The sequence below is a fragment of the Triticum urartu genome, chromosome 5, assembly GCF_003073215.2.
Source record: "Triticum urartu cultivar G1812 chromosome 5, Tu2.1, whole genome shotgun sequence".
NCBI classification, from domain to species: domain Eukaryota; kingdom Viridiplantae; phylum Streptophyta; class Magnoliopsida; order Poales; family Poaceae; genus Triticum; species Triticum urartu.
Genome location: NC_053026.1, coordinates 517,835,003 through 517,848,083, shown reverse-complemented (window position 1 = coordinate 517,848,083; position 13,081 = coordinate 517,835,003). Strand labels below are relative to the sequence as shown.

At 42.4% G+C, this 13,081-nt stretch overlaps 1 protein-coding gene across 1 annotated transcript; it reads right to left on the bottom strand.

Annotated features, from left to right (window-relative positions):
- Positions 1–5,919: 5,919 nt before the first annotated feature.
- LOC125556529 (cortical cell-delineating protein-like) lies at positions 5,920–6,447 on the bottom strand. Its single transcript, XM_048719247.1, has one exon. The coding sequence runs from the start codon at positions 6,413–6,415 to the stop codon at positions 6,017–6,019; it is 399 nt and encodes a 132-aa protein (XP_048575204.1). The 5' UTR covers positions 6,416–6,447; the 3' UTR covers positions 5,920–6,016.
- Positions 6,448–13,081: the final 6,634 nt, after the last annotated feature.

The following is a 13,081-nucleotide window of genomic DNA, read 5'->3' as shown; positions in this document are numbered from 1 at the left end:
TGTGCTGCCTCAAGAGAAGAAACCCAAGTCTAGACCTAAGCCTGAAACTGAGTGTTCTACTGCAAGCAACTGGTCACTGGAAGCGGACTGCCCAAGTATTTGGCGGATAAGAAGGATGGCAAGTGATGAACAAAGTGTATGTGATATACATGTTATTGATGTGTACCTTAACTATGGTCACAATAGCACCTGGGTATTTGATACTGTTCTGTTGCTATATTTGCAACTCGAAACAGGGACTACGATAAGCAACACTGGCCAAAGGACGAGGTGACGATGCGCGTGGGAATGGTTCCAAAGTCGATGTGATCGCGGGTCGGCACGCTACCTCTACATCTAACCTTCGGGGATAGTATTAGACCTAAATATTGTTATTTGGTCCAGCGTTGAGCATGAACATTATATCTGGATCTTGTTTGATGCGAGACGGTTTATTCATTTAAATCAGAGAATAATGGTTGTTCTATTTATATGAGTAATAATCTTTTATGTCATGCACCTTTGAGAGTGGTCTATTTTGATGAATCTCGATAGTAGTGATACACATATTCATAATGTTGAAGCAAAAGATGCAGAGTTGATAATGATAGTGCAACTTATTTGTGGCACTGCCATTTAGGTCATATCGGTGTAAAAGCGCATGAAGAAACTCCATACTGATGGACTTTTGGACCCACCTTGATTATGAATCAATTGGTACTTGCCGAACCGTGCTCGTGGGCAAGATGACTTAAAACGACGTTCCGTTACCGGTACTAGGAGAGAGACAACAGATTTATTGAAATCATACATACAGATGTTATGTGTTCGATGAACGTTGAGGCTCGTGGGCGGATATCGTTATTTTCTCACCTTCACAGATGATTTAAGAACAGAATATGGGTATATCTACTTAATGAAACATAAGGCTGAAACATTTGAAAATTCAAAGAATTTCAGAGTGAAGTTGAAAATCATCGTAACACAGAAAAAAAGTTTCTATGATCTGATCATGGAGAGAATATTTGAGTTACGAGTTTTGGTGTACATTTGAAAACAATGTTGAATGTTTCGCAACTCATGCCACCCGGAACACCACAGCGTAATGGTGTGTCCCGAAACGTCCGTAATCATACTTACTAGATATGTGCGATCTATGATGTCTCTTACTGATTTACCGCTATCGTTTTGGTTATGCTTTAGAGACGGCCGCATTCACGGTAATAGGCACCATTCGAATCCGTGAGACGACGCCTTATGAACTAATGGTTTGGCAAGAACCAAAGAGTTGTCATTTCTCTTAAGTTGGGGCTGCGATGCTTATGTGAAAAAAACTTCAACCTGATAGCTCGAAACCCAAATCGGAGAAATGTGTCTTCCATAGGATACCCAAAGGAGACTGTTGGTACACCTTCTATCACAGAGATCGAAAGGCAAGGCATTCATTGCTAAATGGATCCTTTCTAGAGAAGAGTTTCTCTCGAAAGAAGTTAGTGGAGGAAAGTAGAAATGACACGAGGAACTACCTGCTCCCTTATTGGAAAGTAGTGCATCACAGAAAACTGTTTCAGTTGACACCTACACCAGTTAGTGAGAAGCTATGATGATGATCATGAAACTTAGAACAATACTACTGAACCTCGTAGATCAACCAGATTGAGATCCGCGCCAGAGTGGTACCGGTAATACTGTTCTGAAGTCATGCTACTAGATCATGATGAAAACCTACGAACTATGAAGAGCCATGGTGGACCCAGATTCCGCAAAAATGGCTTGAAAGCATGAAATCTGAGATGATCCATGTATGAGAAAAAAGTGGACTTTGTGACTTGCCTGATGGTCGGCAAGCAATTGAGATAAATGGATCTTCAAGAAGAAAGACTGACGCCTGGACGGGAATGTTACTGTCTACAAAGCCTCGATTGTCGCAAAAGGTTTTTCGACAAGGTTCAAGGGATTGACTACGGATGAGACCTTCTCACCCGTAAGCGCGGATGCTTAAGTCTGTCCGATCATGTTAGCAATTGCTGCATTTTATGATATGAAATTTGCAAAATGGATGGAAAAAACTGGCATTCCTGAATGGATTCTGGAAGAAGAGGTGTATATGATGCAACCAGAAGTTTTATCGATCCAAAGGGAGCTACAAAGTGTTGCAAGCTCCGGTGATCCATTTATGGACTGGTGCAAGCCTCTCGGAGAGTGGAATAAACGCTTTGATAGTGTGAACAAAGCATTTGGTTTTATACAGACTTTTGGAGAAGCCTGTGTATTTTACAGAAAGTGAGTGGGGAGCTCTGTAGCATTTCTGATTATATGTGGATGGACATATTACTAATCGGGATAATATAAGGAATTTCCTGGATGCATAAAAGGATACTTGAATAAGAGTTTTCAATGAAAGACCTCGTAAAGCTGCTTACATATTAGGGCATTAAAGTCTATAGAGATAGATCAAGGACGGCTTAATGGACTTTCACAAAGGCACATACCTTGACAAAGTTTTGAAGAAGTTCAAAAATGGGATCAAGCAAAGAAAGGGGTTTCTTGCCCTGTGTTACAAGGTGAAATGAGGAAGGACTCAATGCCCGGACCACTACAGAAGTAGAGAGAAATGAAATGTTTCCCTATGCTTCAGCCATAGGCTCTATCATGTATGCAATGCTGGTACCAGACCTGATGTGTGCCTGCCATAAGTCTAGCAGGGAGGTACAAAGTGCCAAGGAGTAGATCACTGGACAGGTTCAAGACATCCTGAAATACCTGAAAGGACTAAGGATATGTTTCTTCATTGGAGTGACAAAGAGCTCATCGTAAAGTACGTTGATGCAAGCTGACACTGATCCGGACGATTCTAATCGCAAACGGATACGTGTTTACATTAAACTGTGGAGTTGTAGTTGGTGCAGTCTAAACAAAGTGTCGTGGGAGATCTACATGTGAAGCGGAGTACATAGCTGCTTTCGGAAGCAGCAAATGAAGGAGTCTGGATGAAGGAGTTCATATCTGATCTAGGTGTCATACCTAGTGCATCGGGTGCAATGAAAATCTTTGTCACATACTGGTGCAATTGCCTTGCAAAGGAATCCAGATTTCACAAGAGACCAAAACACATTAAGAGACGCTTCAATCCATCCCGGATCTAGTCCAGGTGGGAGACATAGAGATGCAAGATACATAACGGATCTGAATGTAGCCAGACCCGTTGACTAAGCCTCTTCCACGAGCAAAAAAAACATGATCAGCACCAAGACTCCATTGTGTTAGATCATTACTATGTAATCTAGTTTATTGACTCTAGTGCAAGTGGAGACTGAACGAAATTATGCCCTAGAGGCAATAATAAAGTTATTATTTATTTCCTTATATCATGATAAATGTTTATTATTCATGCTAGAATTGTATTAACCGGAAACATAATACATGTGTGAATATATAGACAAACAGAGTGTCACTAGTATGCCTCTACTTGACTAGCTCGTTAATCAAAGATGGTTATGTTTCCTAACCATGAACAAAGAGTTGTTATTTGATTAACGAGATCACATCATTAGTTGAATGATCTGATTGACATGACCCATTCCATTAGCTTAGCACCCGATCGTTTAGTATGTTGCTATTGCTTTCTTCATGACTTATACATGTTCCTATGACTATGAGATTATGCAACTCCCGTTTGCCGGAGGAACACTTTGTGTGCTACCAAACGTCACAACGTAACTGGGTGATTATAAAGGAGCTCTACAGGTGTCTCCAAAGGTACATGTTGGGTTGGCGTATTTCGAGATTAGGATTTGTCACTCCGATTGTCGGAGAGGTATCTCTGGGCCCTCTCGGTAATGCACATCACATAAGCCTTGCAAGCATTACAACTAATATGTTAGTTGAGAGATGATGTATTACGGAACGAGTAAAGAGACTTGCCGGTAATGAGATTGAACTAGGTATTGGATACCGATGATCGAATCTCGGGCAAGTAATATACCGATGACAAAGGGAACAACGTATGTTGTTATGCGGTCTGACCGATAAAGATCTTTGTAGAATATGTAGGAGACAATATGGGCATCCAGGTCCCGCTATTGGTTATTGACCGGAGACGTGTCTCGGTCATGTCTACATTGTTCTCGAACCGTAGGGTCCGCACGCTTAATGTTTCGATGACAGTTATATTATGAGTTTATGGTTTTTGATGTACCGAAGTTAGTTCAGAGTCCCGGATGTGATCACGAACATGACGAGGAGTCTCTAAATGGTCGAGACATAAAGATTGATATATTGGACGGCTACATTTGGACACCGGAAGTGTTCCGGGTGATTTCGGAGAAAACCAGAGTGCCGGAGGGGTTACCGGAACCCCCCGGGGAAGTATTGGGCCTTAGTGGGCCTGAGGGGAGAGAGAGGGCTGCAGCCCAGGAGGTGGCGCCCCCCCATGGGGAGTCCGAATTGGACTAGGAGGGGGGGCGCGGCCCCCCTTTCCCTCTCCCTCTCCCTCTCTTTCCTTCCCCCTCTCTCTTCCTAGTTGGACTAGGAAAGGGGAGTCCTACTCCCACTAGGAGGAGGACTCCCCCCTTCCTTTGGCGCACCCCATACGGCCGGCCGGCCTCCCCCCTTGCTCCTTTATATACGGGGGCAGGGGGGCACCCTAGAACACACAAGTTGATCTTCGTGATCGTTCCTTAGCCGTGTGCGGTGCCCCCCTCCACCATATTCCCCCTCGGTCATATCATTGCAGTGCTTAGGTGAAGCCCTGCGCCGGTAGAACATCATCATCGTCACCACGCCATCGTGCTGACGGAACTCCTCCCCGAAGCTTTGCTGGATCGGAGCTCGGGGTGCGTCATCGAGCTGAACGTGTGCCAAGAACTCGGAGGTTCCGGAGTAACGGTGCTTGGATCGGTTGAACCGGGAAGACGTACGACTACTTCCTCTACGTTGCGTCAACGCTTCCGCTTCGGTCTATGAGGGTACGTAGACAACACTCTCCCCTCTCATTGCTATGCATCACCATGATCCTGTGTGTGCGTAGGAAAATTTTTGAAATTACTGCGTTCCCCAACTGTTTGCACAACTAATAAACTACAACAATGAAATTTACGAAGTCACCATAAATTTCAAGATGATATGCCGGCTCAATCTTTCGGAGGTGCTTATAGGGATAAGGTGTGCGTGTGTGCGTTCATAGGGATGAGTGTATGCGCGTGTATATGAGCGCTTGCGTCTATACAGTGTTAAAAAAAACTACAACAATGAAATGGGTCACTATTCTGAATTATTCCTTTTACAAAGTGTTACTATATTGAGTAATTTGGATCTTGACATATTATTCATTTTATATGGCCATTTTAACTATGTTCAAAAACAGACCATGAAGGATGATTCATGTAGGAAGCCAGGAACTATTCCAGCTCTTGGGCTTTCCAATTTATTTTTCTTTTAAATTGTTTAAATCATCTGCGGGTGATGCATGTTATAAAACAAATACAGCAGTCACTGTATGTAAATAAAATTTGGCATATAACTGATTTCAATTGTTATCATCTTCGCAACAACAAAATCTCGCAGCAACGCGCAAGCTGTCACTAGTTTATAGAGTTTGCACCCCACATGAACATAATCAACACATCTAGTCGAGAACAAAGAAATCTCTTAAACCAGCAATGATAAGTAACTGTCAACATATGGTTCATAGTAAGATCCAAATGTCATAGATGTTTCCATAGACTATAGAACCGGTTGTAAAAATTCATAAATATGTCGTATATAGATAGATGGTTTAAACGATCAGCTGCGATGTCGTTTTGAATTATTTATAATGATCTCATATGTTGTAGGAAATATCTTCAATGAGACAAGCTCCATCTCAATAAATTTGATTACATAACATGCATGATACACTTATGTCACACACACAAACATAACTTGAAATCTAAATATATAATCTAACATAAATTTATTAATGAGTTGGCATAGATGGGTATGCCTCACATGCATGACAATTATGAGAATGTTTTGGAGAGGTACAGTTGATCATGGCTCATGGCGAGCAGGTGAACCTAGAGGGATATGTCTTGTTACAATGGTTGAGTAGGAGGGTCAGGTCGACGGGAATGTCGACGTCGATGAGGCCAAGGAGGTTGGCCTTGATGGCAGTGCAAACACAGACAGCGGCATCTAGATCAGCCAACCCACTAAGCAGTGGGCAACATTGCTCGGTCTCCGGCACGTTGATCCGGAGCTTGAGTAGCAACAATACATTGCTGCACACAGTTATCTTTAGTGGGTTGATTGGGCAGGAACCACCATTCGATGGTGTCGGTGCAATAGGTGGGGTAGGCACCAAAGGTGGTGTAGGAACCATTGGAGGGTTACCATGCACAATAGCAATGAGACCAAGGTTGAGGGCAAGGAAGAGAGCAACTTTTGTTAGCGCCATTACTTAAGATTTGAAGCAAGCTAGCTGGTGGTTTCTTTGGTATTTGTGTTGTTTGAGATGTTTATGTTTGGTGGTACTTATAGCTAGAAAAAAATGAGTGGGTTCTTTACATTCCCCAATATGTCAAGCAATCATTGATGACTCATAATTATATACCATACATACCTTATATTTGGTAGTAAATCATCATGTGTTCTCGAGGATGAATACAATATTTACACACTTCTTCCTTTGGTTAAATCTATTTAATTCAAATGCTATAAAAAGGAAGCATCTTATTACTTCCTATTATATTTTGATAAAGAAGGAAACTTGTAATTGTCGGAATTATGCCCTAGAGGCAATAATTTTTACTATTATATTTCCATGTTCATTATCATGTTTATATTTTTGTCTTATAAGTGTATTAGTTCTTGGATATGAGATTCATAGAAAAAACCCAGATACATGCGTGGAAACATAAACACCAATGTGATCCCTAGTCATGCCTCTAAGACTAGCTCATGTATTGATGATGATCTTGTTTTCCTGATCTTGAGCATTGTTATTATAACAAGGATGCTATCAGTAATGAGATACATTGTTACCGGAATATCCTCAATGGCACAAGCTCCATCACAATAACTTAGATTACATAACATGATGGACTTGTGTCACGCACACACACAAACATAACTTGAAAGCTAAGTATGTACAATCTAAACAGAAATTTATTAATGAGTTGGCATAGATGGGTATGCCTCACATACATGACAGTTAGAGCATCTACACCCGGACCCCCCCATATCCATCCCAAACGCACGGGCGGGCTGCTGATACGTCTCAAATATAACTATAATTTTTAATTGTAAATGCTATTATATTATCACTTATATATGCTTTCTATGTCATTTTATATTATTTTTCTAGACTAACATATTAATTTAGTGTCCAGTGCTAGTTTCTATTTTTTGCATGTTCTTGGGTTTTTTAAAAATCCATACCTATAGAAATCCAAAGATGACAAAACTTTTTGAAGATTTTTTCTAGATAAAAAGAGACCCTAAATGCTTCGAGGGAGGAAAGAAGACCCACGAGGGCCCCACAAGGCAGAGAGCGTGCCCTGGGGTGTAGGGCGTGCCACCCTGGCTTGTGGGACCCCTATAGCTCTATTTTCCTTAATTCCTGACCCATAAATTCCCATGTATTCAGAAATCCTCGAAGTGAGACACGAAATAATATTATCGCCACTGCAAGCCTCTATTCCGAAGTGATCCCATCTGAAGCCCTATTCCCGGAGGGGGGAATCATTGGGGAGGCCATCTTCATCAACCTTGTTGCCTCCATGATGATGTGTGAGTAGTTCTTTCAGGGCATATTGGTCCATAGTAGTAGCTAGATGGATCTCTCTCTCTCCCTATATCTCTCTCTATTGATCTTCAGTACAACAATCTCTTCAGAGATCTATTCGATGTAATTCCCGTGACATGTTTGTTGGGATCCGATGAATTGCGGAATTATGATCATATTGTTCATTAATTTATATTGATTGTCTTGAAGTATTTCTCTTGTGTATTTTTGTAGCTATGTATGATTTCCGATCTGTGAGTCTTTTCTGACCAATTAGATGACTAGGTTTTCAAAGGGAGTTGTGCATAGTAGTGGGTTCAATCTTGCGGCGACCTTTCTCTGTGACAGGAGGGGCGAAGGCACGTATTATATTGTTCCCACTAAGTGTAAAACGATGGGGTTTGGTCATATTGATTGATCTCTTTCTATCTATATTATGCTATCTTTCTTATTGCGTTACTTTGTTTATTATGAAATTAATACTTTGAAATGCATGCTGGATAGCGGTCTTGGGGTGGAGTAATAGTAGTAGATGTTGGCGAACGTAGTTATTTCAAAAAAATTCCTGCGCACACGCAAGATCATGGTGATGCATAGCAACGAGAGGGGAGAGTGTTGTCGACGTACCCTCGTAGACCGAAAGCGGAAGCGTTAGCACAATGCGGTTGATGTAGTCGTACGTCTTCACGATCCGACCGATCCAAGTACCGAACGCACGGCGCCTCCGAGTTCAGCACACATTCAACTCGATGACGTCCCTCGAGCTCCGATCCAGCCGAGTGTTGAGGGAGAGTTTCATCAGCATGACGGCGTGGTGACGATGATGATGTTCTACCGACGCAGGGCTTCGCCTAAGCACCGCTACGATATGATCGAGGTGGATTATGGTGGAGGGGGGGCACCGCACACGGCTAAGAGATCAAGAGATCAATTGTTGTGTCTTTGGGGTGCCCCTGCCCCCGTATATAAAGGAGTGGAGGAGGGGGAGGGCCGGCCCTATCTATGGCGTGCCCTAGGGAGTCCTACTCCCACCGGGAGTAGGATTCCCCCTTTCCTAGTAGAACTAGGAGTCCTTCCAAGTAGTAGGAGTAGGAGGGAAGGAAAGGGAAGGGAAAAGAAGAAGGAAGGAAGGGGGCGCCCCCCCTCCCTAGTCCAATTCGGACCATCCCATGGGGAGGGGTGCGGCCACCCTTTGAGGCCTTTCTCTCCTTTCCCGTATGGCCCATTAAGGCCCAATATGAATTCCCGTAACTCCCCGGTACTCCCGAAAATACCCGAATCACTCGGAACCTTTCCGATGTCCGAATATAATCGTCCAATATATCGATCTTTATGTCTCGACCATTTTGAGACTCCTCCTCATGTCCCCGATCTCATCCGGGACTTCAAACTCCTTCGGTACATCAAAACACATAAACTCATAATATAACCGTCATCGAAGTTTAAGCGTGCGGACCCTACGGGTTCGAGAACTATGTAGACATGACTGAGACACGTCTCCGGTCAATAACCAATAGCGGAACCTGGATGCTCATATTGGCTCCTACATATTCTACGAAGATCTTTATCGGTCAAACCGCATAACAACATACGTTGTTCCCTTTGTCATCGGTATGTTACTTGCCCGAGATTCGATCGTCGGCATCTCAATACGTAGTTCAATCTCGTACCGGCAAGTCTCTTTACTCGTTCCGTAATACATCATCTCGCAACTAACTCATTAGTTGCAATGCTTGCAAGGCTTAGATGATGTGCATTACCGAGAGGGCCCAGAGATACCTCTCCAACAACCGGAGTGACAAATCCTAATCTCGAAATACGCCAACCCAACAAGTACCTTCGGAGACACCTGTAGAGCACCTTTATAATCATCCAGTTACGTTGTGACGTTTGGTAGCGCACAAAGTGTTCGTCCGGTAAACGGGAGTTGCATAATCTAATAGTCATAGGAACATGTATAAGTCATGAAGAAAGCAATAGCAACAAACTAAACGATCAAGTGCTAAGCTAACAAATGGGTCAAGTCAATCACATCATTCTCCTAATGATGTGATCCCATTAATCAAATGACAACTCATGTCTATGGTTAGGAAACATAACCATCTTTGATCAACGAGCTAGTCAAGTAGAGGCATACTACTGACACTCTGTTTGTCTATGTATTCACACATGTATTATGTTTCCGGTTAATACAATTCTAGCATGAATAATAAACATTTATCATGATATAAGGAAATAAATAATAACTTTATTATTGCCTCTAGGGCATATTTCCTTCAGTAGATGCAGTTGGACTAATGGTCTACTTATCACAAATGTAATGCCTATGTGAGATTATGCCATGAATAATCATAGTTATAATTTGCGCTATTCTGTCAATTGTCCGGCAAAATTTTGTCTACCATGTCACTACATGCTTTCAAGAGAGATGCCACTAGTGAACCTATGGCCCTAGGGTCTATTCTCCATTAATACAAAAGCTCCTATTGTTTGCTCTTTACTATTTTTGCTACATTGCCTATCACTATATCTGCTTTTAATCTTGTAACCATCAAGAACAAGGGGAGTGACGTCCCCCTTGTGTTTGTTGCGTGCAAGAAATTGATGTGTTTGTGTGCAGATATTGTTTATGTTGTTAGTGTAGTGCCTCTTACTGGTTCGGTAAACCTTGGTTCTTAACTGAGGGAAATACTTTCTGATATTGTGCTACATCAACATTCCTCTTCTGGGAAATCCAACAACTCCTACGAGAGTAGCAAAAGAATTTATGGCATTGTTGCCGGGGAGTCATCATGTACCAAACCAGGTGCCTTCGTAGAAACACTTCTATTTTGTTTGTTTCTATTTTCCTGTCTAGTTGCCTTTTGCCTTTTTGCCTTCTTCTTTGTTTTCCATAATTTCCAAAAATACCCCCCAAAAAATCTTTTGTTACTATTTCTTCTTGTGTTTCCACTATGTCTATGGTTTGCGAGATCGTCATCAATGGTTTGAGGGACTCCAAGTACGATCTACACTGACTCGTGTACTTCCATTGCACTTCAGAGTCGGTAACGATCGTTGATCCAAACCCTATATGCATCTTCATATTGTTCCTGGGTGATCGTAGGACGATTTTTTTTTGTTTCTAGTACGTTTTCCAACACTCAGTCCCATTATGGATGCTTAGTACTGCTTTTGTTGCCTCATCCCCACAAACATCCTAGTGACACTGAAAAATGTGTTGGGTTTCCGTTCGGGCCCGACACCTTTGTGGGGAACACCTGAAAAAGAGCAGCCTTCACCTCTTCGGCCCCATACTCCTTATCAAGCCTGAAGTTCACCAGTTGCTTCACCTTTACTATTACACTATCAAGGACCACGTCCGTCCCTATTGCCCCTTCAGAAGTATAGAGAGTTTTTTAGAAATGGACTATGAGGTTATGCATCTCGTGAACATCCGTCACAACTGTTCCATCAGACATCGCGAGTTGTCCTATCTTGTTCTTCTTCCTCCGTCTGCTTCCCCGCTAATGATTTTTGTGTTGCTATCCCCTTGAACCCTTGATCACTTCTTCCACATGATCTCTTCCCTATGATTCCAATTAGTGAATTTTGTTAGTAGCAGCGTTATTTCGTCCTAGCCACATGGCACCTGACCATGGGACCTAGCTATCAGTTTTTTTGTCAAACATCATCTCTAATTGAGTGATAATCCAGTGATCAGTATTTTCTGAAACTGTCAGCACAAATAGTGGCGGTTTTTTGAATAAAAGAAACGAATTGTGGTGGTTTTATGAAATAGGGTCCCAGTCGCATCCACTACTTCTCGAAATTCATTCATTTTCTTAGTGTCCCTATTGCCGACCCCAGCATCACTCTGATGTAGTACTTCATTGAAATCACCAATCCATAGCAGCGAAGATCTGACTCCGATCTCAGGAACTCGATAAGTTTCCAAGCTCTCTCTCTCTCTCTCTTTGTCTCTCTCTCTCTTATTAGCTTCTCCATAGATATTTGTAAGCCGCCATTGTTCTTCTCCATCTATTCTAATTTTCATATCAATATGATACTAGGAATAGTGAATCAATCTCATTGTAACGTAATTATTTTAGTACATAGCCAAAGCGCCATTGCGGCCATCACTCCCTATGGCACAACTATTATCAAAGCCCAACCTAAACGCCAGATTATTTGTTGTAGTGCTACCTTTGAGTTTCCTATAGACATAACACTGGGGGGGCAGTCTTGTGCACTAACGTGTTGTAACGCCCTCGATGCGGCTATAGCTCCCACGTGTCGAGGCACGACTTAGAGACATAACCGCATTGAAAGCAATGTCGCAAGTTAGGCAGTCATTACAACATCCCATGTAACATATAATTAAAAGGGGGAGAACTGTTGGAAATATGCCCTAGAGGCAATAATAAAAGTATTATTATTATATTTCTTTGATCATGATAATTGTCTTTATTCATGCTATAACTGTATTATCCGGAAATCGTAATACACGTGTGAATACATAGACCATAATATGTCCCTAGTAAGCCTCTAGTTGACTAGCTCGTTGATCAACAGATAGTCATGGTTTCCTGGCTATGGACATTGGATGTCATTGATAACGGGATCACATCATTAGGAGAATGATGTGATGGACAAGACCCAATCCTAAGCATAGCACAAAGATCGTGTAGTTCGTTTGCTAGAGCTTTTCCAATGTCAAGTATCTTTTCCTTTGACCATGAGATCGTGTAACTCCCGGATACCGTAAGAGTGCTTTGGGTGTATCAAACGTCACAACGTAACTGGGTGACTATAAAGGTGCATTACAGGTATTTCTAAAAGTGTCTGTTGGGTTGACACGGATCGAGACTGGGATTTGTCACTCCATATAACGGAGAGGTATCACTGGGCCCACTCGGTAATGCATCATCATAATGAGCTCAAAGTGACCAAGTGTCTGGTCACGGGATCATGCATTACGGTACGAGTAAAGTGACTTGCCGGTAACGAGACTGAACAAGGTATTGGAATACCGACGATCGAGTCTCGGGCAAGTAACATACCGATTGACAAAGGGAATTGTATACGGGGTTGATTAAATCCTCGACACCGTGGTTCATCCGATGAGATCATCGTGGAGCATGTGGGAGCCAACATGGGTATCCAGATCCCGCTGTTGGTTATTGACCGGAGAGTCATCCCGGTCATGTCTGCATGTCTCCTGAACCCGTAGGGTCTACACACTTAAGGTTCGGTGACGCTAGGGTTGTGAAGATATGTATATGCAGTAACCCGAATGTTGTTCGGAGTCCCGGATGAGATCCCGGACGTCACAAGGAGTTCCGGAATGGTCCGGAG

Bases quoted from the DNA above. Each gene is read 5' to 3' on its own strand.
- LOC125556529 (XM_048719247.1), bottom strand. From the start codon at position 6,415: ATGGCGCTAACAAAAGTTGCTCTCTTCCTTGCCCTCAACCTTGGTCTC.